At 36.4% G+C, this 27,888-nt stretch overlaps 1 protein-coding gene across 8 annotated transcripts in view; it reads left to right on the forward strand.

The window, feature by feature from the left end:
* Positions 1-27,888, forward strand: part of PIK3CB (phosphatidylinositol-4,5-bisphosphate 3-kinase catalytic subunit beta) — a 199,898-nt gene that overhangs the window by 86,533 nt on the left and 85,477 nt on the right. For 7 of the 8 annotated variants that reach the window (XM_073899405.1, XM_073899403.1, XM_025881567.2 and 4 more), the window contains 5 exons: positions 555-780; positions 7,286-7,509; positions 17,369-17,548; positions 20,745-20,915; positions 21,812-21,889. In XM_073899405.1, coding sequence (XP_073755506.1) covers positions 555-780; positions 7,286-7,509; positions 17,369-17,548; positions 20,745-20,915; positions 21,812-21,889 — 879 coding nt within the window. Of the gene's footprint in view, positions 1-554; positions 781-7,285; positions 7,510-17,368; positions 17,549-19,907; positions 20,031-20,744; positions 20,916-21,811; positions 21,890-27,888 lie in introns of those variants that run through there. The other variant, XM_073899406.1, reaches the window with a different exon arrangement.

Consider the following 27,888-nt stretch of genomic DNA (forward strand, 5'->3'; position numbering starts at 1 on the left):
TATTGTAATCAGTCTGTTCAGAGTATCTGCTTCTTTCTGATTCAGTCTTGAAAGATTGTATGTTTCCAGGAATTTATCTATTTCTTTTGGTTTTCTAGTTTGTTGGCATATAATTTTTTAAAGTAGTCTCTTAAAATCTTTTGTATTTCTGTGGTGTCAGTTGTAACTTCTCTTTCCTTTCTGATTTTGAGTCCTCTCTTAATGAGTCTGGCAGATACTCAGTAATTTTGTTTATTTAAGTGCATTTTTTTGTGCATTACATTATTACTTAGAAAAAAATGGGTTAATACTACATGTATTCTCTTGTAAGTTTGTATTTAAAAAAAAACCTTATTATATCTTGGACAACTTTCCATGTTACCATGTATTTTTATTTTCACAAATTTGTAATACTTTATAATTGATTTAGCCAGTTTTTTATTGCTAAACATTTAACTTGTTCTATGTTTGTGAGTTTTATAAAGAGTGCTGCAGTGAGTATCCTTGTAGATGTATCTTTGTACACTTGAACAAGTTTTTCTGTTCCACAAAGTGTCTTATTTTTTTTCCTGCAGATATTATGGAAGCAAGTTCACAATTACCCAATGTTTAACCTCCTTATGGAAATTGACTCCTATATGTTTGCATGTGTGAATCAAACTGCTGTATATGAGGAACTTGAAGATGAAACAAGAAGACTCTGTGATGTCAGACCTTTTCTTCCAGTTCTCAAATTAGTGACAAGAAGTTGTGACCCAGGGGAAAAATTAGACTCAAAAATTGGAGTCCTTATAGGAAAAGGTAACTTAAAAACTTTTTGGTATGAATTCTTTACATATTTGTTGTTGTATGTATAAACATGTAGTAAGTATGATCAAAGGCATTGCTTTGTAGAGTGTGACTCAAGGACCAATACTTGTTTGTAAATTGATAACCAGTCTGAGATAATGTAAGTGTAAAAATTGAGAGTAAATGTTTATAAATTCCTGTAGCAATGTGATAACCCCTGGGACACTATGGTAATATGTTTTGTATGTCTTTTTCTAGTGACTTACTTTTATTTGCCAAAGTGTTTTTTTGGCAGATTGGAAAGAAAAAAGTTGTCCCTTTGTCTCAGATAGTTTGAGAAGCCCTTTTCTAAGAGATACGTCCTCCATTTCTTTTGAACTGCTTCTATACTGTATACACAACTTACTTATTTTTTAATTTTATTTTATTACATTAGTCACCATACAATACATCATTAGTTTTTGATGTAGTGATCCACGATATACACACAATTTATATACAACTCTCTATACCAAGACTTTAAACTGAATGAAAAGTTTCTATAAATAACCCACTTTATTGACAATTTTACTCCTTAACTAAAATTGTCTTTAAGTAGAGATTTTTTTTTTTTAAGATTTTATTTATTTATTTGACGGAGAAAGACACAGTGAGAGAGGGAACACAAGTAGGGGGAGTGGGAGAGGGAGAAGCAGGCTTCCCATGGAGCAGGGAGCCCAATGTGGGGCTTGATCCCAGGACCCTGGGATCATGACCTGAGCTGAAGGCAGACGCTTAACGACTGAGCCACTCAGGCGCCCCAGTAGAGGTATTTTTGTAGGGAGTCAAGATATATTAATTCCAGGGAGAATTGTGAGTAACAAAATGTGGTAGAGGCTCTCTTGCTATAATAATGTTAGGTGTCACAGGGGCCAATGGTATATCAATATTCTGCTTTAGACAAGGTACTAGAATTAAGTACTATAAGAGGTTAACTGCAGAGGACACTTGACGTTTGTTTATTTATTTTGAAGTATCAGGTTTGTATTGTTGTTTTCATTTTTATTTTATTTTTTAAGAGACTTGACATTTAAATACAAAACCAAACAATCCACTGGAGGTTTTTGGATTTGGATTGGCCTCTTGTATTGATTAAATTCACTCTTATAAGATAATATAGTAGCATTTCATTTAGTATTATAAGTATCTTCAAGATAACCTAGTATCATCCCCTCTAAGAACCATGTCCTGTAAGATTGCATTCTTTGATCTTGACCTATAGTTATTTGGGCTAACTAATGTAGGGCTACATTCTTCCCTCTGAGTATTTAGAACAGAACCTTGTTGATTTACTGAATGACAGCCTAGTATGTATTTCTCTTTTCTTTTCTTTTTTTTTAAGTAGGGTCCATGCTGGGCCTGCCAGTGCTAGGTTTGAACTCACAACCCTGAGATCAAGACCTGAGCTGAGATTAAGAGTCAGACACCTAACAGACTGAGCCACCCAGGTACCCAGACAGCCTAGTATTTAAAAAGGTTTGATTACTTCAGAGGATAGCTAGTCTGCTTTAGGCAGTAATTTTTTACCCCTTCAATAGTTTGTAATTACTTAAAATACAAGATTTTTTCTTTCTTTTTTTTTTGCTTTTTTAAATTTTTAAATTTTTTTTTTAAGTAATCTCCACACCCTGTGTGGGGCTTGAACTCACAACCCTGAGATCAAGAGTCACATGCTCCACTGACTGAGCCATCCAGGAGCACCCACAATTTTCTTACATATTAATGGCCTCACTAGAAAGCATTCCTTTCCATTTGCTAGAACTCCAAAGATTTTTTTGATAAATTTTAAATTCTCCATTACAAAAAGTCTCTCCTTTGTTTGAATTGAAGAATATATGGAAAAGTAAAAAAGAATAATCAATCACTTACAGTCTTATTGAAAACAAGAATATCTACTGATATTGAGATATAGTTCTTTCCAAGTGGCTTTGTATGTGTGTATGAAATATATAGCTTTTATGTTTCCCTGCTGATGGAAGGAAGTAGACCAGAACCGCACTGATTGTTAAATATTTGATAACCCAAAAGGTTAGCACCACAGAGAGAGCCTAACTTTTGTCAGGATATAGGTGTCTTTTTGAGATGTACCATGTTTTCAAAACTTAGATCACTGCACTGTCTTCTAGTTGTGATCTTCAAAAAATATGGGCTCATTAGCCACTGTTATCTCTACATGAGCTTGGCAGATTTAGCAAATAAAAATATACTAGATGCAAATATGGGATATACTTAATGATAAAAATCATTCATTATTTATCTAAAATTCAAATAGAATTGGGCATGCTGTTTTTTTTATTTGGCAACCCAGGGTAAAGTCTTACCTTGCCACAGTGCAGGGGTCATATGTATATACATATATATAAATTGAATTTTTCTTTCTATAAGCAGTGTGACCATACTTCATCTGTATCATAAAGTTTATTATATAAAAATTTTTAATGCGGTGTGCCCTGCACTTTGGATGATCAAGATGCAAGCTGTGTTTTATATTAAATTGAACAGTTTATGGGGCACCTGGGTGGCTTAGTTGGTTAAGCATCTGCCTTCGGCTCAGGTCATGATCCCAGGGTCCTGGGATCAAGCCCCACATTGGACTCCCTGCTCAGCGGGGAGCCTGCTTCTCCCTCTCCCACTGCAGCTCTCCATGCTTGTGCTTGCTCTCTCTCTCTGTCAAATAAATAAATAAATAAAATCTTAAAAAAAATAAATTGAACAGTTTATAAATTCTAAACTATAAATTGTACTTTAGATTTTCAGCGCATCTAGAAAACCTGGTGTTAATGATCATATACACAGATTCAAGTGTTAACATTCATTTAGGAAGCTGAGTAAGTCTGTTTTAATATTTTAGAATGAATTTTCACTTTAAGTACCTAACAAGTCAGTTTTTGCAGTTGCTAATTTGTATGTGATGACTACAACCAGGACTTGGTGAGGTCATGCCTCTTGGTAAAACAATAAACAGTTATTTCAATTTAACTTCAGGAACAAGTTTGCTGCCTCCTCCTCTCCAGAGAAAACAATAGAACCTTTACAAATGTAACTGCCCTAGTGGGTCTAAAAATACCTTTTCCTGAATGATGATGTGTCTGATCATTTTATTTTTTATGTTTATTCTAAATAATTATATACAGAGCTTCTGTTCGGCTTCTGATTATGTTCCGTAGTGAAGGTGACCCCTTCAAATACCCATTAGTAAATCTTGATCAGAGAATTTTGTCAACATCCTGAAAAAAAAAATTGGAAAACTCCCTATTTTTTACCTAACCTATATAAAGTTGTGGTATACTTTAAAGTGAAGGAAATATAGAGTCTGCAGGATTTTAACACTATCTTTAATGTGAAGAAATTATTCACTCAATACCTTTTTTTAAAGATGTTATTTATTTATTCATTTAATTCAGAGAGAGAGAGAGAGAGAGAGAGAAAGAGCACACAAGCAAGGGAAGTGGCAGGGAGAGGAAGAAGCAGGCTCCCTGCTGGGAGTCAGATATGGGGCTCAATCCCAGGACCCGGGGACCATGACCTGAGCTGAAGGCAGATGGGTAACCAACTGAACCATCCAGGTGCCCCCACTCAGTACTTTTTTTATGTGAAAAAATTATATTTGGGGCGCCTGGTTGCTCAGTTAGTTAAACATCTCACTCTTGATCTCAGCTCAGGTCTTGATCCTCAGGGTTGTGAGTTCAAGCCTTGAGTTGGGCTCCATGCCGGGTGGGATTCCTACTTAAAAAAAATTATATTTGACTGTAAATGACACAATATTTTAATCTTAAAATTTAAGGTTTGCTATCAGATTTTCTTATCAGAAGACATGTAGAAATTAACTAGGTTGAAAATTAAATTACTTGACCTAATTGTTTTGTTTATTTTTTAAGTAATCTCTACATCCACCGTGGGGCTTGACCTCACAACCTGGAGATTAAGAGTTGCATAGCCAGGCACCCCCCCTAATTTCTTATTTTTGGCGAAGTTTCTATTTTTAAGAAATCTTTGTAATGGTTTCTAAATTCAAGTTTTATTTATTTATTTTTAAAGTAGATTCTCAGAGATTGAGATTCAGTGAGTCTGGGATGAATTAAAGAAATCTGTACTTTTCAGTTGGTTCTAACAGTTATGTGAGCAAAGCTTCTTATTTATAATATATTGAAAAAATGACCAAAGCAGTAGCAATTGCAATTCAACAGTATATATCAAGTGTTTTTAATTGGGACTACAGCAGTGAACTCGGGTGATAATTACGGTCTTTGTCTGCTTGGAGCTCACAGTGCTGTAGGAAATAGAGATCAGTAAATAGACAATTACAATACAGTGTGTAAACTGCTATAAGTCAAGGACGTAAAATGAACTGAGTGAGAGAGGGTTGGCCTTATAGAAGACACACGACTAAATTGTGCCTTCAGTGCTGATGACTAGTTGAACAGGTAGAAGGAGTTGGAAGAAGGATAATCAAATGGGAATGGCATGTGTGAAGAATGGCCTATTCAAGGAATAAAAGTAATTGGTTATGGTTTGCATCAAGGGACAGCTAGGACAAGCAGGAAGATGAGAGAGCTAGCCAGCTTCAGAGTATGTGGAGCCATTCAGGCCATATTAAGAATTAGAGACTGATTCCTAAAAGCAATTGGGAAACTATCGAAGGGATTTAAGTGGTGGAGTAACATGATCAGATTACATTTTATAAAGATTATTCAGATTGTAAAATGGAGAATGGATCAGAAAGATTAAGACTGGGAATAGAGAAATTAGTGAAAAACTGATGTAATAATCCAAGGGAGGGATGGTGATGGCCAGGATTAAATTAATGGCTGCAGGAACTAGGAGAAGTAGACAGAGTTGAGAAACATTTAGAAAGTAGATTAGATAGAGTTTTAGTAGATAAAGGGAGATAGAGTGTGATTCTTGTTAAATGTATTAGGTACTCATTTTCCTTTCCTTACCTGTAATACCTATGTCTGTGGGTAGAAATAGTTTCAACAGTGCTGTGGAAGAGGCTCCAAAATGCCTCAGCTAGTCTGCATAAGTTACACTTCCTTCATAACTGATTTAGAGTATGTATTTCCATTCAGATCTAAAACTATCCAGGAAATCATAATGTACCCTCAAGATTTTAACTTTGCTGCATTGTGCAACTTAAACATTTTTATTTTTCTATATTTAATGCCACAATTGATTCTAATATTTATTTATTAAAGATTTTTATTTATTTGAGGGGGAGGGGTAGAGCGAGAGGGAGAAAGTCTTTTTTTTTTTTTTTTTAAGATTTTTTATTCATTTGTGAGAGAAAGGGCGGTCATCAGCAGGGGGAAAGGCAGAGGGAGAGGGAGAAGCAGACACCACTGCTGAGCTGGGAGCTGACATGTGGGGCTCAATCCCAGGACCTGGAGATCATGACCCAAGCCGAAGGCAGATGCTTAACCATCTGAGCCACCCAGGAGCCCCAGAGAGAAAGAATCTTAAGCAGTCTCCTTGCTGAGTGCAGAGGCAGATGTGGGGCTCGATCTCACGACCCTGAGATCATGACCTCAGCCAAAACCAAGAGTTGGATGCTTGACCGATTGAGCCCCCCAGGAGCCCCTAAACATCAGTTTAAAAGAATGAGAGCTGACACTGAAAAGTCTCCTCAATACATGCACAGTATTGATGTAGTTTTGGAGTGTTGCTGGGATTCAGAGCCCATGGCCAAGAAAGAATTCTTGAGACATCTTCAGTGCAAAAAGGTGGTTTTATTAAACATGGGGACAGGACCTGTGGGCAGAAAAAGCTGTACTGGGTCATGAGGTGTGGCCAGTTTGAATAATCTTTAAATTAAAATGTTTGCTAATCTCACAGTTAAAAGTTTATGTATAAAAATTTCTGCATGTTAAATGTTTCAAGAATTATTTATTAGGATAATGATAAGTTTATGAAAAGGTTGCTATATTTAGTTGTCTTCATGGTAGAAGTGGTTCATAATTAAGTACAACAAAATAATTTTTTGAGATTTTTGATTAATTGATATAACCATTGTTAAAATCACAGTGAATTGGAAGTTTAATCTATAAAATTTAAATTTACTGAGTTTTAAGTTAAGTAATAGCTTATATTTTAAGTCTTTTAAATTTAAAAGTTTTCAGATTCTTAGGCTTTCTCAGATATATCAAATGTGATTTACTTGGTTTTTAAAGAAAAACTGGATATTTTACATGTGGTTTTAAAGTGTGTACTGTTTCAGTGATTATCTTTGTAAAACTGGTACCCAGCTACATTCTTCAAAGGTTTCAAGTTTGTCTTCTTTAGAAATCTTAATTATATGTTCATCTTCTGTACGTGAAATTTGTTATTTTTTCTGGATGGTCTTTCGATCTTTCATAATATTTTCCTGCCCAGTTTTGTTTGCATGATAAGAACCACATATCCAATGTATTTGGTCTAATATATTTTGTATTCTTTTGTATTATTAGCTACTCAAAATGACATTTTAAAAAAATTTGTTTAGGTCTACATGAATTTGATGCACTGAAGGATCCTGAAGTGAATGAATTCCGAATAAAAATGCGCAAATTCAGTGAGGAAAAGATTCAGTCGCTTGTGGGATTGTCTTGGATGGATTGGCTAAAGCAGACATATCCACCAGAACATGAACCATCAATCCTTGAAAACTTAGAAGATAAACTATATGGAGGAAAGCTCATTGTGGCTGTTCATTTTGAAAATTGTCAGGTAGTATTATGTTATTTAAGAAATACATTGTAATAAATCTGTGGTTTTTACCTGAATGCAGCACCAGTCGTAGAGATAGCTGGTAAATGTTATTACAAAGAGCATTTTTAGATTTAAAGATGGAAATAAATTTAGGATTACGTATAACAATCAGAAGTGACACATCTTTTGCACCTGTATGATTTTGTGATGCAATGATGTATTAGTCTAGATCAGGGTTGGAAAACTGCAGTTTTTGAATGGTATGTATGTATTTATGTATTTAACTATTTTAAAATTTTATTTAAAATCAATTAACATATAGTGTATTATTAGTTTCTGGGTTTTATATTTTAAAGGGAGGTAAAAAAAACTCAAGGAATTTTTAAAAGATGTAAAGAGAAAGGAAGAGAGAGAGGAGGGAAGGAAGGGAGGGAGGGAGGAAGGAATGTGTCACAGGTTGTCAGCAAAGCCTGGTTGTTTACAGAAAAAGATTGCCAACCCCAGTCTAGATAATGTTCTTTAGTGTAAATGTTTTATTTTCTCATTTGATTTTTCTCTTGTCTATAAAATGAAAGGTTTGTTCAAATGATCTCTTTTTTCCCATATTCTTATATGTGCATTCTGTGATATGTAATTAAGTGGTGATACGGAAATAGGCATTATATTGGAGTGTATTTACAGTCTATACCTGAATGGTCACAGCTGGTTTACAAACCAGATTATGATACTTCCTTTGTATTTAGTGTGGTCATTTTATCAAAGAGGATCTAGCTTTAGAATTATGGTAGGAGTTCAAGGATAGTTTGTGTTGTTCTTCAATTACTGTGATAACAATAATGACATAAACCATTTCAGTAGCCATTCTATATTGAGCACTTTACCATGCCAAGAACTATGAAAGGTATTTTTAATATATTTTCCACCTTTAAAACAACTGTATAAAATGTTATCATCCCTATTTTACAGTGAAGAAAATGAAAGGGAGAGGTTTTTCTTTTTCTTTCTTTTTTTTTTTTTTTTTTGCTGCCAGTCCTTATAGCTGGTTCGTGGTAGAGACAGGATTTTATCCAGGTGTTTCAGTTTTATTCACTTCTGTCTCCTTTCCAACAGTGTGTTTCTAAGTATTTGTAAGAACAAATGCAAAAGAAGGAAAGAAGGAGCCGGCCTCCTGGCATTTTACAAAGGAGGTTTATCTAGGTTAAAAAAAAAAATTTGTTGCTTTCTTCCGAGATATGTTGAGACTAAAGTTCAGTTTAAATCAAGATTTGGATATTATAAAGTCTCAAGGTCAAATTTAAAATACTATTTAGGGAATTCTGCAGTGTTGGAATTTTACCACTGAAAGGTGACTAGCATTCAACTTGAAAACACTGGCTCAGGGCAATTTGCCCATCTAGGTCAGTCTGCATTTCATTACATATGGGTCAGATCTCTACTGGATATACACATTTTAATATAATCATCATTGTAACAAAGTATATGTGAAAATAAATGTTTTGAAGTTAGAAGAGAAGTGGAGATATTGTGAAATCTTACTGGATTCCAAGCAGTCATAGAATTTTTCCCCAAATTCTTTTATTTATTTACTTTTAGTTTTTTAAAAAAGGTATTTTAATCACCTAGTTATCAGCATGACAAGTGCACTCCTTAATCCCTGTCACCTCTTTCACCCATCCCCCTACTCACCTCCCCTCTGGTAACCATCAGTTTGTTCTCTAGTTAAGATTTCCTTTCTTGGTTTGTCTCTCTCTGCAGGTTTCTTTAGGTCTAAAATGAGTGTCTTATAGGCAGCATATAGATGGGTCTTGTTTTTTTATCCACTCTGTCACTCTATGTCTTTTGATTAGAGTGTTTAGTCTGTTTACATTCAGTGTAATTGGATATATATGTATTTATTGCCATATTAATACCTGCTTTGTGGTTGTTAAGATTTTCTCTGATCCTTTCTTGTCTTTCTCTGTTTCATTGTTTGCTGGGTGTCTTCTTTGATACAATTGGATTTCTTTCTCTTTATTCTTTGCATATTTATTAGTGGTTTTTGATTTGTGTTACCATTAGGTTTGTATATAACCTCTTCTGCATATAGCAGTCTGTATTAAGTTGATGGTTATTTAGGTTTGAACCCATCCTTTATTACTCTCCTTCCCATGTTTTAGGTGTACCTTGTCATATTTTATATTCTTTTGTTTTGTGAGTTCCTTGACTGCTATTTTACAAAAATATTCATTACTGTTTTTGTGTTTCCTATCTTCATACTTTCACTTTTGGTCTTTCCCCTGAAAGAGTCCTCTGTTTAATATTTCTTGCATTGCTGGTTTAATGGTCACAAACTCCTTTAGTTTTTCTTTGAGAAACTTTTTTTTCTTTGAAGATTATTTATTTGAGAGAGAAAGACAGTGAGAGAGGGAACACAAGCTGGGGGAGTGGGAGAAGGAGAAGCAGGCTTCCTGCTGAGCAGAGAGCCCAATGTGGGGCTTGATCCCAGGATCCTGGGATCATGACCTGAGCCGAAGGCATATGCTTAATGACTGAGCCACCCAGGTGCCCCATGTCTGAGAAACTCTTTATCTCTTCTTTTATTCTGAGTGATGGCCTTGCTGGATAGAGTATTCTTGACTACAGGATTCTCCCATTCAGTACTTTGAAAATATCCTTCTACTCCTTTTAGCTTGCAAAGTTTCTGCTGAAAAATTAGCTCATAGCCTTATGGGGTTTCTTTTGTATGTAACTGTCTTCTTGTGTCTCTCTGCTCTTAATATTTTTTACTTATTTCTATATTTTACCATTTTAATTATAATATGTCTTTGTGTGGGTCTGCTTTTGTTGTTTTTGTTGGGGTTTCTCTGTGCCTCCTCCATCTGGGTATGTTCCCTTCCCCAAATTAGGGAAGTTTTCAGCTATTATTTCTTCAAATAAATTCTCTGCCTCTTTTCTCTGTCTTCTTCTTCTGGGACTCCTATAATGCAAATGTTATTACTTTTGATGGGATTATTATGTTCCCTAAGTCCGTTATTGTTTCATATAATACTTTTTTTTCTTTTGTCCATCTTGATTATTTTCCATTACTCTGTCTTCTAGGTTATTTGTTCTCTGCTTCTTCCATCAAACATGTTTCTTCTTTTGTTTATTGAGCCTTTTATCTCTGCTATGTTTTTCTTATTCTCTGTATTAATGGTCTCACTGATGTTCTCTTTTCTTATGTCTGGTTAGTATTCTTATGATCATTGCTTTAAATTCTCCATTAGGCATGTTACTTACATTTGTTTTGCTTATATCTCTGGCCTTGGCCTGTTCTTTCATTTGGGACAAATTCCTCTGTCTTCTCATTTTGTCTAAGTCTGTGCCTGTTCCTCCATGTGTTAAGAAAGTCAGCTACATCTTCTGTTCTTGTGAGTAATGGCCTTATGCAGAAGAGATCCTGTAGTACTCTGCAGTGTAGGTTCCCTGTTCCTCACGGCCTGGTGCTTCCAGTAGCATCCCTATTGTGTGCTGAGTGTTCTCTGCTATTGTGTCCTGGCCACTTTGTCCTTCAGGTCAATAGTCTGCAGAGGCTTTGTTTGCCTCTTGTGCGCAGTGTTTGGTCCAGGGCCTGAATGTGGTGCATTTTAACTAGATGTGTTCTGGTCTGCTTATGAAATGAGATCTGTTGCATTGCCACTGGAACCGAGGCCTCACAAAACTCCTGGGTCGGGAGATATGAGACATGTTGCTGTCAGGGCTTTGGGCTGGTCCTCTGGGTGAGGAGGCATGCTGTGGTAGGACCGAGGCAAGCATGACTGGGAAGGATGGATCCATAAGAGTGTGGGGGCAGGGCTTGGTGTAAGCAAGTTACACGTGAGTGCCAGTGCTGTGTTCATTCCCTCAGGTGGTTCTGTGTTTATGCTGAGGGATAGGGAAGGAAAAGGGCGCCAGGCAGTTCCTCCCCCCCCCCCCATGGAGTTTCTCTGTAAGGGCTACCTTTCTGGAACTCCTGCCCTGAGTTGAGCAAATATCTTCCCCTCTGTGCACTGTAGGCCCTCTAAAGATCTCTGTTTCCATGCTGTATTTCCATGGGCTGTTTGTTCCACCTTGTTTCTAATCCCTCGGAGCTCTCCCTGAACCAAGCTCCCTAACTGTAGAATTGCAGACTTTAAGCCCCACTGGTTGCAAGAACTTGTGAAATCGGGCCCTCTTTTCTTGCTGGTTGCTCTGTGGACTCCTTTTCCCCTTGGGCTTCTCTGTATGCTAGTTTGTCTCTTGTTCTTCTGCACTGTAGCAGCTCCCTTTGTACTGCACAGGCCATGATATGTTTCTCCTCTAAGCCTCATCCCTGCAATTCACCCCTTCTTCAGTGTGGCTTCTTCTCTACCTTTAGTTGTGGAGTTTGTTCTACCAGTCTTGAGATTCATTTCTGGGGTATTTAATTTAGGAGGATTTGATAGTTATTTATTGTATTCATGGGACTAGGTGATCTTCTTCTCTTCCTCTTCTGCTGTCATCTTCCCCTCCAACAGTCATAGACTTTAATGCTGAAAGTAGTTTGAAGATCATCTAGTCAGATTCTTTATATAATAAATCTTTTCACCATCCCTTATATAGTGTAGTGTCTCTGACCAAATACATTCAGTACTCGGGGAAGCACTCAGCCTTCTGAAGTAGCATGTTTTCACTTTTGGCAAGCACATATTTAAATTTTTATATAAAATATGTTTAAAAATTCAAACTAGCTTTTATGACTTCTGTCCCTGTGGTTGTCCTTTCTTGTTTATCCATTCAGTCTTCCCTTCATTATACATGTCAAATATTCAGATAGTTGAGATACAGCTATCATAACTCTCCTTAGTTTACTTTTCTTTTAGCTGAGCATTTCCCTGGGGATTAAAAAATTCCTAGTTTTATGTTATATAGACTAGTAACATTATTAAGTTATTAAAGAAATTTGGAAAGCCACATAGAGTTTATCGCTCTTTGTTTATGCAACTAAGACCATTTTAAAAAAACCCAAATTTGGTGCCTGGCTGGCTCAGTCGGTAGAGCATGCAACTCTTGATCTCAGGGTTGTGAGTTCGAGCCCCACATTGGGTGTAGAAATTACTTACAAATAAGATCTTTAAAAATAAAAACAAAACCCCAAATTCGTGATTTATTACCAGTACCATTTCATAAGTGAATGAATATTTTACCAACAAGAAATAAGAATGATGATATCAGAATAAAGGATCGTTAGCATACCGATCCCTCATACATGCATTTTTTTTGCTCTTCTGACATATAAAATATTCATTTTGCCATTTCATCATTACTGCTAATGACCAACAATAGGAAGCAGTATGTAGGAACACTAAACTTGAGATGAAGTGTAACAAAGTACTTATATAGGTTAAAAAATGGTTTTACAAGATAGTTGGGCAATATAGACAGTAGTCTCTATGAAAACCGTGAAATTTTAGATGACCACATTGTCAGTATTATTCAGCATAGATTAGGGCTCTTAGGACTTAGCAAGATAAATATAATCATGGAACTATCATGTTTCAGTTTTGAAGAACATTAGTCCCAGCAGCCAGACCAGAGAGGCGTTATTTTTAATTTCAAGAGTCCTAATTTGTTAAGGATGCCAATAAACCCGAGCATCACTTTCAAACCTGTGTTTTTTTAACCTCAGCCAGCATAAGTTATATGAAATAAACAATTAAGGGAGAGGGGCACATGGCATTTGAAATAGTCTCCTGTGTGTTAGGGAACAGGGTGGGTTGTGGAGAAGGAAGAAGGAGGTAGAGACTGTACTTTTGGGGAATTTCAGAGAATATATCAGAAGCATGGGCAGAAGTGTGAGAAACAATGAAGCCCATACAGTAAAACTATGAATAATAAGTATTTCTTCGCCTGTGTAGACATTGTCTGAATATCTGATATAGATGTAGTCACAAATGAACTGTATCCCTTCCCTTCCTGCTAAACAGAAGTTTCTGTCCCATCCATATGCCCAGTGTCTTTGCTGGGTAGTCTCTCATGCAGCTGTTTGTAAGCATTGAGCAAAACAATGCAAGTTGACTCCTCAGGAGAATTACAGGTCTTTTAAAGGTGCAATATTTTGTCAAGTATTTAAAAGAGATGTTGGAGGGCGCCTGGGTGGCTCATATGGTTAAGCGTCTGCCTTCGGCTCGGGTCATGATCCCAGGGTCCTGGGATCGAGTCCCGCATCAGGCTCCCTGCTCCTTGGGAGCCTGCTTCTCCCTCTGCTTCTCTCTCTCTCTCTCCTCCTCTGTCTCTCATGAATAAATAAATAAAATCTTTAAAAAAAAAAAAAAAGAGATGTTGGAAAATCGCTTGATACAGGAAAAACCAGTTGAGTTCTGACCAAATCAGCCCAATTAACAGTTTATGTGAAGAAAATTAACACGGGTGATGAGACACACCAGTAGTTCTTCAGAAGACTTGAATGTAATCATCATGATACTATGATTGGTCTTTAAAAGAAAGTTTCGAGCCCTTGGTACTATATACAATTCCATTATGCAAATGTACAGTTGACCCTTGAACAATGCGAGGGTTATGGGTGCCAACCCCTCCATATCCAAAAATCCACATAAAACTTTTGACCCCCACAAAACTTTCCTCCTACTATAATAGCCTCCCATTGACTTACTGATTAGTAAGACTTACTGTCTTACTGATTTATCATAAATAGTTGATAAACACATATTTGTTATATGTGTTGTATACTGTATTTTTATAATAATGTAAGCTGAGGGAAGAAAATGTTATTAAAATCATAAGGAAGAGAAAATACATTTACGGTATTATCCTGTATTTATAAAAAAAAATCCATGTAATTAAGTGGACCCACGCAGTTCAAACCCATGTTCCTCAAGTGTCAACTGTATTTTCATTGTCTCAGTTGCATCTCTCTCAGAAATGATGATGAGGAATGTCTTTTCACGTATTTATGAACCATTCATATTTCTGTTGTTTGTTTTTTGTCTATTTTAAAATTGTGTTGTGTGTGTCTTACTGATTTGTGTAAGTTCTTGGTATTTGGGGAGTAGTGAATCTTTGTCATTCATATGTGTTGGGAATGTGTTCTCCCTGTGTGTGGCTTATCTTTCTTATTCTTTGTTTTGCTAGTTTTATTTTGCTTGCTTTTTATCCTCAAATTCTAGTCAGTGTTCAGATTTTCTCAGTTGTCATGTTATATACATCTATACACACAGAGCATATCAAGTTCAACATTGCTTTGTATGAAATAACATCAATTTATGTATTTCTATTAGATATAAACCTAGAAGCAGAATTGGTGAGTCATTGGGAGTATGTGTGTAATCGGATAACGCCAAACAGTTTTTCTTTTACTTTTTTTTTTTTTTTTAAGATTTATTTATTTTGAGAGAGAGAGAGCGTGCGCACGCTTGAGTATGCACGCGCAAGCAGGAGGGGCAGAGGGAGAGAGAGAGAGAGTCCCAAGCAGACTCCGGCTGAGTGCAGGGGCTCAGTGTGAGGCTCAATCTTATGACCTTGAAATCCTGAAGTGAGCTGAAACCAAGAGTCAGTTGCTTAACCGACTCCATCCCCCAGGCGCCCCCCCTAACAGTTTTTCAAATTTACATTCCTACCAGAAATACTTTGAGTTTAGTTTCTTCACATCTATGCTAACACTTGATATTGTCAAATTTAAAAAATCTTTTAAAATTTGCCATGTTTCTTTTCATTGAGTTTTAAATTTCACTTAATATGTTTTATTTCTTGGAGTTCTCTTTGATTCTTCTTCAGATATATTTGCTCTTTATTAATTTTCAAACCACCTTTAATTCTTGACACACATTAACCAAACTTGTTTTATTTTCTGAGTCTTACTTGTAATATCTGCCGTTTTTCAAGCCCGGTTCTGATTTCTGGTCTTTTTTGTAAGTTCTTGCTATCTGATAATGAGTGTATCCTCTAGTTTTGTATTTCTAGAAAGTTTATTTATGGGGGTGCCTGGGTAGCTCAGTTAAGCGTTTGCCTTCTGCTCAGGTCACGATCCGAGGGTCCTGAGATTGAGCCCTGCATCGGGCTCCTTGCTCTGCAGGGAGCCTGCTTCTCCCTCTCCTCCCCACTTGTACTGTCTCTCCTTCTCTCTGTCTCTCAATAAGTAAATAAATAAATAAATAAATAAATAAATAAATAAATAGTTTATGAAATAGTGAGTAAATGGGAACTTTAAATAATTTTATGATATATTAAGGAGTATAAGGCCTTATTATTCAGACCTGTGCTGTTTAAATAGAGTAGCCACTAGCCACATATGTACATTAATTTTAAATTTAAATTAAACTAAGTAAAATTAAAATTCAGTTCTTCACACTAGCCACATATCAAGTTTCTCAAGAACCACTGTGGCTAAGGGGCTGTTGCATTGGAACAGAATAGACTGTTTCCCTTTTTAAAGAGTTTTATTGGGGGCACCTGGGTGGCTCAGTTGGTTAAGCGACTGCCTTCGGCTCAGGTCACGATCCTGGAGTCCCGGGATCGAGTCCCACGTCGGGCTTCCTGCTCAGCAGGGAGTCTGCTTCTCCCTCTGACCCTCTTCCCTCTCGTGCTTTCTATCTCTCGTTCTCTCTCTCTCTGAAATAAATAAATAAAATCTTTAAAAAAAAATAAAGAGTTTTATTGGGTAGCACTGCTTTAGACAGTTATGACTATTTATGTTATGTTAAAAAAGTATCATATCTCTTTGTGATTCGCTTTTTAAAGGTAGATTACTTTCTGAGGTAGATGAAGGTTTTGAGGTGGATAGTGCAAGGAAATTAAATAAGAAGCTATATTGCTCTTTAGGAGAAAGACGAAGAATTGCTGAAGTAGAAGAGTGTTATTGGAGATGGAGAGGAGGTGACAGTTGGCAACCCAAGGATATGAGATCATTGGTATCTTATTGGGAAGTGAGTTAGGGGAGGAAAGTGGAGTCATGTGACTTCTCAAATGACTCTGTGGATCCTGGCTCATATGCTTTGATGCATATTGCACCAACTCATATAGAAAATTAGGAGAAAAAGGGTAAAAAAAACTAGAGAAAATAGATTGGAACACCCAGTAAGTTTAGGTTTAAAAAGTTGGAATTTGAAGTACCTTGTGGAAAAGGGAGGTGACTTGGTGGAAATATTGCAGAAGCAATCTCCAGTCAGTAGGGAGAATTTTTTAACAATCACAGCCCGAGTAGCAGTTGGCTGCTTTAGGAGATAGTGAATTTTCTTAAATTCTCGGTATGTGATCATATGGTGGGAAATTATTTTGCTAGATTATGAGAAGTTTCAGATGTTAAATAATCTTTAATATCTGTACATTTGGGATTTTTGATGAGCAGATTTGATAATATTCAATCCTGACTATATCCTTGTTTTGCATTAATGAAAGCTTTGTTTCTTTTTACATGTTTATAAAATTGGACTGAATTGTTCATTTATAATTTAATTGTTATATAGATCTCTTCTTACTATAGTGACAACATATAATTCTTAGTATGGACTACATTTGAACAACTACAGGTTTTTTGGTATCTTTTTTAAAGAAAGATACTAAAAATATAAAGATATTCACTGAAAATGCATTTGATCAACTCTCTGGTGGTAAACTTTAGTTAAATATACACTGTAGTTAAATATGAATCTTACCTGTGGGATCTGTAACACTTTGTATAGTGTAAGATGACTTGCAAATTATCAGAAATCTTAATTTGTTATGGACAGATTATATTTAGAAAATAGGAAAATGTACTGGAATGTTAAATGTAAAGTGTATACATATGTAATATATATGTACATATTATGTATGGCTATATACTATATAGTAATAAGTATAAATGTAAAGTGGGTTTTTTCAGCACAAATATAAAATTGCTCCTTTTTTCTATTCCCCTTTTTAGGATGTGTTTAGCTTTCAAATATCTCCTAATATGAATCCTATCAAAATAAATGAACTGGCAATCCAAAAACGTTTGACTATTCATGGGAAAGAAGATGAAGTTAGTCCCTATGACTATGTGTTGCAAGTCAGTGGGAGAGTAGAATATGTGTTTGGTGATCACCCACTCATTCAGTTCCAGGTATGTGTATTAACTATCAGTTTTCCAGAGGGGTGTGTGTGTGCACGTGCGTGTGTGTATTTAACAATTTAAATTTCTGATAAAAATGTGTTGTTATAGTCAAGTATTTAGAACCTACAGAAAATTATACAGAATTAAATAATAGATACTCGTAATCCTACCCACCTCTGAGATAACTGTTGTTAAAATTTTGACATGTTTTTGTTGTTTACTTGCAGTTATGCATATATATATATTTTTGGCATAATGATTATATATTTAATGTATGTATCTAAATGTTTCTACTTTTTTGGTTGTTTCAGTGTTATATCATTTCCTGTGGCATAATGAATTATTATTATTATTTTTTAAAGATTTATTTATTCGACTGAGAGAGACAGTGAGAGAGGGAACACAAGCAGGGGGAGTGGGAGAGGGAGAAGCAGGCTTCCCGCACTCCTGGGAGCCCGATGGCGGGACTTGATTCCAGGACCCCAGAATCATGACCCAAGCCAAAGGCAGACGCTTAATGACTGAGCCACCCAGGCACCCCTCTTTTTTATTTTTTAAAGCTTTTATTTATTTATCTGCGAGAGAGAGAGAGAGAGAGTGCACAAGGCGGGGTGTGGGGTGGGGCAGAGGGAGATGGAGAAGCAGACTCCCTGAGCAGGGAGCTGAGCAGGGAGCCCGACGAGGGGCTTAGTCCCAGGATCCTGGGATCATGACCTGAGCTGAAAGCAGATGCTTATCAGACTGAGCCACCCAGGTGCCCCGACATAATGAATTCTTAATAAAATTTGCTACTGCCTACTATGTTATCATATAAACATAATAATTAGGTAGAAAATATTCTGGGGGAAGTAAAATACAAGATTTTTATTAAATGGTCACTAATTAAATTGTATAAAAACTTATTTGTGATTATCCGTTAACAAGGTCTTATAAATTTTCATTGTGAATTAGAAAACTTCAGTTCAGTTTAACATTTATATGTATAATTGCCCTTCCCTCTGCTTTTTGTTACTTCCATATATGGTAGAAAATTTGTAAGCATTAGGTCTGACCATCCTCAAAAACTTTCCTCCATCTTTGACATAACTATTTCCATGCAATCATGAGTTCCTTGAGTATAGTGCCTCAGATTGTTTTTGGAGTAAACTGGAGTTTAAATAAGGTAAGTGAGGGGCGCCTGGGTGGCTCAGTTGGTTAAACAGCTGCCTTTGGCTCAGGTCATGATCCCAGGGACCTGGGATCCAACCCTGTGTCAGGCTCCCTGCTTGGGGAGAGCCTGCTTCTCCTCCTCCCCTGCTTGTGTGCTCTCTTTCTCTGTCAAATAAATAAATAAAATCTTAAATAAATAAATAAATAAATAAAGTGAATGCAGTGCAACACCCCTCCCCCACCATGAGGTGTGCTATTTATCAGATAGATCTTGGCTTTGCCTTCAAGAAACTTGCAGATATTTTTGTTGAAATTATATTTGGAGACTGAGAAATGGTCATTGCATAAAGAATAAAGGCTAAATGCCAAGTTAGAGGTAAATAGTAACAGGATTTTAGAAAAATATGTCATTTCTCTTGTGATTTTTTATTTTGTTTTAAGCAAGAAGGATACAGGCATGCCATGTATTAAGTGATGGCTGACAATAAGGAGCTGTGATTTTTTTTTTAACCTCGATTAGTGGAGGGCATATTGTTTTGCCACAACTAGGATTTGTGGGGTTTTTTGTTTGTTTTTTAGGATTTGTTATTATTAAGAAAATTAAAGGCTTGTATACGTTTTGTACAAGGTCGTAGGAGAGAGAAAGTATACCATGTAGGTAAAGGAATGTGAAGGAAGTGGAATGATACATATTTCATAGTGAAAAATTTTTGATTGAATATATTTATCATAATATGTAACTCCTACTTACCATTCTGGAATTTTTTAAAATTTCAACAAAAAAGTATTTTGTGGTTCTGAATTGAATATAATATGTTGAATCTATATAGGAAATTTATTCTTCTGAGGAAACATTAGGTTTCTTTCTATTCAGTTTGTTAGGCATCCCCGGTAATGTGAATAACCACTCCTTTTCTTATATGCCTTTGGAGAGTCGTTCTGGTCTCATGGTAATAAAACAGAGTATCAAGCTAATCTGGCCAATATGTTTTTGCAAGGGAGATAGTAATGCTTGTCTTCTGGAGCCCGGTTCTGTAAAGGTACCAGGTCTGCCTCAGGGATCCATGGGAAATTCTAAGATGACCACCTCAGGATGTGAAGAAATGACCACATATGTACTACATGTCCACTTTTCCTGACTGATTGGTCAAAGCTGCACTGTGATATCACAGTCTTTAGCAATCAAGTCCCACCCTTAGAAAGGTGAGCTGGTTGGTCAGAATGTTAGGTATTAAGTGCAAAGAGAAGGCAAAAACATCTAGACTGAGATATATATTTCTTAAAGGTTTAGCAAAAAAAAAAAAAAAGGTAGATTTAAAGATACCGGCTATAAAGATGCCAGGTATGTAACTTAGCTCTTCCGACTTTTAGTTCTTTCATCTATTAAAGGGAGGAAAATCTCTCTTAAAGTGTTGTTAGGAAAATTAGCTATAAATATAAAAAGTAGCTAGTTCTTAGGTAACTTAGGTGTTAATTAATGGTAGCTATTTTATTTTTATTTTTTTTTAATTTTTTTATTGTTATGTTAATCACCATATATTACATCATTAGTTTTTGATGCAGTGTTCCATGATTCATTGTTTGTTCATAACACCCAGTGCTCCATACAGAACGTGCCCTCCTCAATACCCATCACCAGGCTAACCCATCCCCCCACCCCCCTACCCTCTAGAACCCTCAGTTTGTTTTTCTAATGGTAGCTATTTTATATTGTGATTTTAATTTCTCATATTCTTGACATTAGTTAAGATATTTTCATAGTACATTGGTATAGTGGTGTTCATTTAATATTATTATGTCGATTTAAGTATTTGCTTGAAAATCTTTTTTTTTTTTTAAGATTTATTTATTTGACAGAGACACAACGAGAGAGGGAACACAAGCGGGGGGAGTGACAGAGGGAGAAGCAGGCTCTCCGTGGAGCAGGGAGCCTGATGTGGGGCTCTTTCCCAGGACCCTGGGACCATGACCTGAGCCAAAGGCAGATGCTTAACGACTGAGCCACCCAGGTGCCCCTGCTTGAAAATCTTTACCTTATTCTTTCTTGCCACTGTAGTATATCCGGAATTGTGTAATGAACAGGACCTTGCCCCATTTTATGCTTGTGGAATGTTTCAAGATCAAGAAGATGTATGAACAGGAAATGATTGCCATAGAGGCTGCCATAAATCGAAATTCATCAAACCTTCCTCTTCCTTTACCACCAAAGAAAATGCGAATTATTTCTGTAAGTTTCATGTGTGAACCTTTGGTAACCCAGAAAGCATGTAATTTTGTTAGGTTGTATGCTTAAGCCTCACATATTTTCTCTGCTCACTTCTCCTTCTGTGAAAACCAATGCCCATTTGCCAAAGATCCATTACCATTTATTGGTAATTATCTTTCTAGCTACTATTCTTTTTCCTCAGCTCAAGCTACATATAAATGTGAATGTGCTATTTCTGGTTTTGGTGTTATTTTGGTATCACAAAAAATGACACCAAATTAGAAATTTCTTGAGAGTACAGCCAAACGTAGACTTCAGTGAGCAGTTTGAGAAATTTGAGACATTCTAGTAGAAAAGTTAGATGTGCAAAATAGTTGATGTTCTCATGTATTTCATTTCTGTCAGCTAAGCTATGATAGCATTTTTGGTATAACTTGCCTTCTGCTTACTAAATACTTTTAGAATTTAGATATATCAAAGGTATCATTTTTTTCCAGAATATATTTATATAAAGCAAATCCTAAGTTTCTGTTTATTGATTGGAACAATTAACATTTTTTAATAGTTACTCAGTTTTAACAAGTTGTATGTTTAATCTCTCCTTGATGATTAAGTTATTAACTGTATATTAATTTAAATGGTCAATTTTTAATTCATCCAAAGCTTTAATACTATTTGTTTATGGTGTTTAATTTAGTGAATCTCTTGGCAGTATTGGAATGCTGCCTGTGTTTTGCCATAAGAAATAAGTGCTAGTGGTTGTGATGCTTAATTTAGTATATGTGATTTTCAGTTGTTAGTTCAGAGGTCTATTTTCATTATTTTGCCAATGGACATGAGAACAGATAAGATGATTTCATTGCTAGCATAGAATATTTATGTCTTTAATTAAAATACTCTATTTCATTCTTTTGTAGCATGTTTGGGAAAATAACAACCCTTTCCAGATTGTCTTGGTTAAGGGAAATAAACTTAACACAGAAGAAAGTGTAAAAGTGAGTACTTGTTAAGATTTGAGTTTTTTTTTTTTACCTGCTCCATTGTTATTATTTTTGAAAGATTTATTTATTCACTTTAGAGAGAGAGAGCACATGCAAGCACTTGAGCGGGGGAGGGGCAGAGGGAGAGGGAGAGAAGCAGGCCCCATGCTGAGCCCAGAGCCAAATGCAGCCTGATCCTAGGACCCCAGACCATAACCTGAGCGAAAACCAAGAGTTGGCTGCTCAACCAACTGAGTCACCCAGGTGCCCCTATCTGCTCCATTATTTGAATAACTTAACTGATACGAGTGAGTTATTCACTCAAAATGAATATTCAATGAATGTTACATTGGAGATTAAATTTTCCCTATATTGGTCAATTACACAAGATAGAATATGGTGACTTAATACAAGACAATTAAGGATTTTTGTTTTAAAGTATTCTTTGAATAGTTGGAGATGTACTGGATATAGTGACATTTTTCCTGTATGTGTTATGTAAAAGAACTTGCTTTAGATCAGGAATTCAGCAAATACAGTTTAAGCCAAAACTATAGGTCACAGATTCCTATGCAAGCTTAACTCTCTTTTGTCAGCCTTGTTTAGAGCCGCACTCAGCCTCCTTTCTCAGACCTTTCCCTTTCTTTTAAACTTGTTGAACACAGAGAAAATGTATCATTTCCTGGAAGAAAATAGATGACTACATTATGGACCACAAGTTGTTAACACCTGGCGATTTATTGTATAACCCCATACAATTAAGTAAAGATTTAACAAGGCATTTTTTCTCAAAGTGTAAAGTGTGCATTTTCCCCTATTTTGCTTGGCAGGAAATTAAGTGAATAGTTTTGTGATCCAAGAAAAGATTCACTTAGTTTGAGATGTTTGCTGGCATGAGGATATATTCGGGAGCAACTTGCCAAAGATTACCAGTGGCTTGCTTTTATAAATGGACTTTAAAGATTCTTTGGTTAGCTGTCATTAAAATAGGGCTTTTTTTTTTTCTTTTTTTTCGGCTCTTATTTTCTCAGGATTTAATTTTTAATGAGTATGCTTATGGCCAGTTAGCCTTTGTTTTCTGTTTTAGTGGTAATTCAATTTTTTCCTTTAATTTAAACTTTCCTTATTTTTGTCTAGTTGCAGAAGTACAACATGGTTGTTGGGACAGGTAAAATAGTTCAAACACCATGAAAGAAAAAAGTTCCTGATCTTTTTTCCCTTACAAATTGACTTGAGAAGGCTTCCTCTTATCAGTTTTCTGAATAAGCTTATATAGGATTGGTATTATTTCTTCCTTAAATATTTGGTAAGATTTACTCCAAGCCATCAGTCCCTGGAGTTTTCTTTGTGGGAAAGGTTTTTTTTTTTTTTTTTTTAAGATTTTAATTATTTGATGGAGCATGAGCATAAGCAGGGGGGAGGGTAGAGGGAGAGGGAGAAGCCAGCTCCGCCGAGCAGGGAGCCTCATGCGGGGCTTGATCCCAGGACCCTGGGATCATGACCTAAGCCCAAGGCAGATAGCTTAACTGACAGAGCCACCATATGGGAAGGTTTTTAATTAGAAATTTAATTTCCTTTTTTTTTTTTAAGATTTATTTATTTGAGAGAGAGAGAGAGACTGAGCAAGTGTGGGGGGATGGGGCAGAGGAGAGGGAGCGAGAGAATCTCAAGCGGACTCCCCGTTGAGCATAGAGCCTGACGTAGGGCTCCATCCCACAACCCTCAGATCATGACCTGAGCTGAAATCAGGAGTCAGGGATGCTTAATTAACTGAGCCACCCAGGCATCCCTAGGAATTTAATTTCTTTAATGCATAGTCAGGTTTTCTACTTCTTTTGCGTCAGTTTTGATAATTTTTGTCTTTTGAAGAATTTGTTCCAAGTTGTTATACTTTTGGCATTAAGTTTATAATAGCCCCTTAAATTAGTTCTCCATTGCTGTTTAACGAATTACCACAAACCAAGCAGCTTGAATGCCTGTTTATTAGCTTGCAATTTTGTTGGTCAGAAGTCTGGGCATGGTGTGGCTGGGTTTTCTGCTTACGTTCTTGCAAGGTTGAAATCCAGGTTAGTTGGGTTGTATTTCTTCCTGAAGGCTCTGGGGAAGAATGTGCTTCCAAGGGGATTCAAGTTACTGGCCAAATTCAGTTCCTTGAATGTTATAGAATTGAGGTTCTCATTTCCTTGCTGGGTCTTGGTAGGGGATTGACTGGGGATTATTCTCAGTTACTAGAGGCATCTTTCAAGCCTGAGTATGTGGCTCTCTCTATTTTTAACTCTATAGAAACGGAGAATTTCTCAAGCATCAAATCCTTCTCACACTTCGAATTTCTTGCCAGGAAGAGCCTGGTCCCTTTTGAAGGGCTCACCAATGCATCAGGCCCATGAAAGATAATCTCCTTTCCTTAAAGTCAGTTATGTCAAATAGTATAACCTAATCACAGGAGTAAAATCCATTATATTTAGAGTCCCAGAGATCTTAAAGGGCACATGAATGTCTTGACCAGGTGAGTGTGCTTAGAATTCTGAAGCATATTGCTTCTTGATCAGTCTTTTCTTAGCCTTGTAGTGTTTTACTTTTCAGGTATGTATCGTAATATTCAGGAGAAGCCTGAACTCAATGCTGTCCCAAATCTAGAAGATGACATTAGTGCACACAGAACTCAAGAAGCCCTCTAGTTAGAGCTCTGGGGGGAAAGAGGTTTTCTTCTAACTCTCAGAGAGTGAGAATTTCCCTACTTTTCCCCTCTGTTACTTGTTTCCTCTTCTTCTCTCTTGTCATTTGCCCCAGTTTCTAAGAAGTCCTGTGGGAGCAGTAGCAGTGGTGGCAGTGGCAGTGGCAGCAACAGTGGGGACAGGCCTAAAATGCAGAGTTGAACCTTCTCTGATTAGAGGAGTTGTAGAGAGAATGGGGCAAATCCTCACAGGTTATTTTTTTCTTTTTCTTCTTCTGTTTGGCATAGTTGCAGGAAGTGTGGGTGAATAAAGCTTTAGCTTTCTGGCTGGGTGATTAAAAAAAGGGGAGTCCTAGGCAACCAAAAAATACTTGGATGATTGAAGAGTGGGAAGAGCTTGGGAAAGCAACTCCTTAAAGTTGTTTATGCTTATAGGTTTATTCCTGAGCTGTACTTAATGCGGATCTGAGTCTTAACTCCTACGTACTTTGAAAACTGAACTGTAGCATATGCTCCCACCAGGTCTCAGTCTGGTCACTGTATGCTGCACACAGAGGACAGATCCAAGAGCTCTGCAAAGGATTTTGAAAACTGAACTGGTATTAGAACCATAGCTTCAAGGGGCTTGTTGCAACTTGTAGTCTGAACTTAACCATTGCCTCCTAAAACATCAACATTCTCTGTAGGATATAAACAAAACCCAGAGTCTTATAACATAGTGGTCATAATGGTCTAGGATGCAATTTAAAATTAATTGGCAAATAACCAGGAATATCTCAAGTTCTATGGATAATGATAATAGGTGTCAGTGCTCAGATTACATAGATCTTAAGTTAGTTATTACATATAAATTGCTCCAAGTAAGGGCAGACACAATTGAAAAGGATGGAAAAGTAGTTTCAGTCAAGAAATAGAAGATAAAATGGGAACCATATGGAAAATTTAGGACTGAAAAATACAGTAACTTATCACTTAAAAACTCATTGAATGGACTTAATAGTGAAATGGTAATGAGAAAGGAAAGAGTCAGTGAATTTTAAGATTAATAAAAATAATTTCCAATTTGAACAAAATAGAGAAAAATGATTGAGGGAGAAAAAAACTATAGCTTCAAATACCTGTGTGTAACAATATCAGAAGGTTGAACATTTGTGTAATCTGAGTTCCAGAAAGAAAAAGAGTACAGTTCAGAAAAACTAAAGAAATTATCATTGGGAGCTTTCCTGATGAACGACATAAATATAACAGATTCAAGAAGCTCAATGAACCACAAATAGGATAAACCCAGAGAATTTCAAGCTCACGTACATCTCATAGCACACTTAGTCGAAAATCATAACACCTCATAGCCTACTTACATGGGTGTCAGCACACCTAAACTGTTAAATATATATATAACCTCAGGAAAGAAGGAAACTATCTTAATTTTTTTCTCTTCTTATCAGTGCCTGGAACACTAATTAAATATTTGTGTTATTAATACATTTTAGTGTAACTATCTCTAACATCTTTATATTCTTAGTTAAAGATAGCATACCACTCCTCCCAAAAGCCAGAACAAATCTGCCTCTTCACAGAGTGATGCCCTTCATGAAACCATGGGAATTTCATCCTGTTCATCTCACTTGACCTTTTTTTGTGTCTCATATCTAAAGGTAGAAAGTAGTGGATTTTGGCCATTATTACTGAACAAGAAGGAAATTAGGTGTAATGTTGGGAAAAAGTTTCATGTCTTGCCCAACACAGAAACATTTTTAATTGTTGAATTCAGGAATTGTGTGTGTAGCTTTGGCACATCCTTGCTGTAGCACAGTGGACAGTTCTTTGCATGATAAAGCCTGCCTTTTCTTGTTCTCCAAATGTTCTGGGGCTTGTGAAAAAGGGTCTCTGGAAGTTTACTAAAGTTGGACAATAAAACATGATTGTGATAAGCATGATGGTCCTTTAAAATTCTTTACTTTTCACAGCCTGAAGATGATTCAGACCAAGCATCAGGGAATGGGACAGTTTTGACAAAATTCCATGTGATGCAAGTTCAGAATATAGTTTTGCTTATTGATTTTTCTGAAAACAAAAACTTCTCTTTAATTCTGCTACCATAGGAAATTCTAAGTTCAGAAAACAGGGTTTTTTTTCCCCACTTTTTTTTTTATTGTATTAACATACAACTTTTTAAAAATTTTATTATGTTAATCACCATACATTACATCATTAGTTTTTGATGTAGTATTGCATGATTCATTGTTTGTGTATAACACCCAGTGCTCCATTCAATACGTGCCCTCTTTAATACCCATCACCAGGTTAACCCATCCCCCCACCCCCCTCCCCTCTAGAACCCTCAGTTTGTTTCTCAGAGTCCATAGTCTTTCATGGTTCGTCTGCCTCTCCGATTCCCCGCCTTCATTTTTCTCTTCCTACTATCTTCTTCTTTTTTTTTTAAACATATAATGTATTATTGGTTTCAGAGGTACAGGTCTGTGATTCAACAGTCTTAAACAATTTACAGCACTCGGCATAGCACATACCCTCCCCAGTGTCTATCACCCAGCCACCCCATCCCTCCCACTCCCCACCACTCCAGCAACCCTCAGTTTGTTTCCTGAGATTAAGAATTCCTCATATCAGTGAGATCATATGATGCATGTCTTTCTCTGATTGACTTATTTCGCTTAGCATAATACCCTCTAGTTCCATCCACGTTGTTGCAAATGGCAAGATTTCGTTGTTTTTTTTTTTTTTGATGGCTGCATAATATTCCATCATATATATACCACATCTTTTTTATCCATTCATCTGTTGGTGGACATCTTGGCTCTTTCCATAGTTTGGCTATTGTTTCCACTTTATTTTAAATGTAGGTCACTTTTAGTATTCTTGTTTGTTTTTAACTGTGTATCAACTTGAATTATTTTAGCAAATTACTAGGCGATTTCTCAAGTAGATATATAATCTTAATGACTTGGTCTTAAATCACACTTTGACTAATTAGATAATGAGTAATATTTGAACACATTTCTTCAGAATATGCAGGGTCTCTTTTTTTATTGTTACCACCCATGCTTTGGTTAGAGTCTTTATTATTCTTTTGTGGATCATACCCTTTGCTGTTGCTATTTATAGCTAGTATAGAACTTTTTTTTTTTTTTAAAGATTTTATTTATTTGAGAGAGAGAGAATGAGAGATAGAGAGCACGAGAGGGAGGAGGGTCAGAGGGAGAAGCAGACTCCCCGCTGAGCAGGGAGCCCGATGCGGGACTCGATCCGGGGACTCCAGGATCATGACCTGAGCCGAAGGCAGTCGCTTAACCAACTGAGCCTGGGTGGCTCAGTTGGTTAA

Source organism: Callorhinus ursinus, unplaced genomic scaffold, assembly GCF_003265705.2.
Source record: "Callorhinus ursinus isolate GAN/ISIS: 27379988/994484 unplaced genomic scaffold, GSC_fseal_2.0 scaffold1, whole genome shotgun sequence".
Lineage (NCBI taxonomy): Eukaryota > Metazoa > Chordata > Mammalia > Carnivora > Otariidae > Callorhinus > Callorhinus ursinus.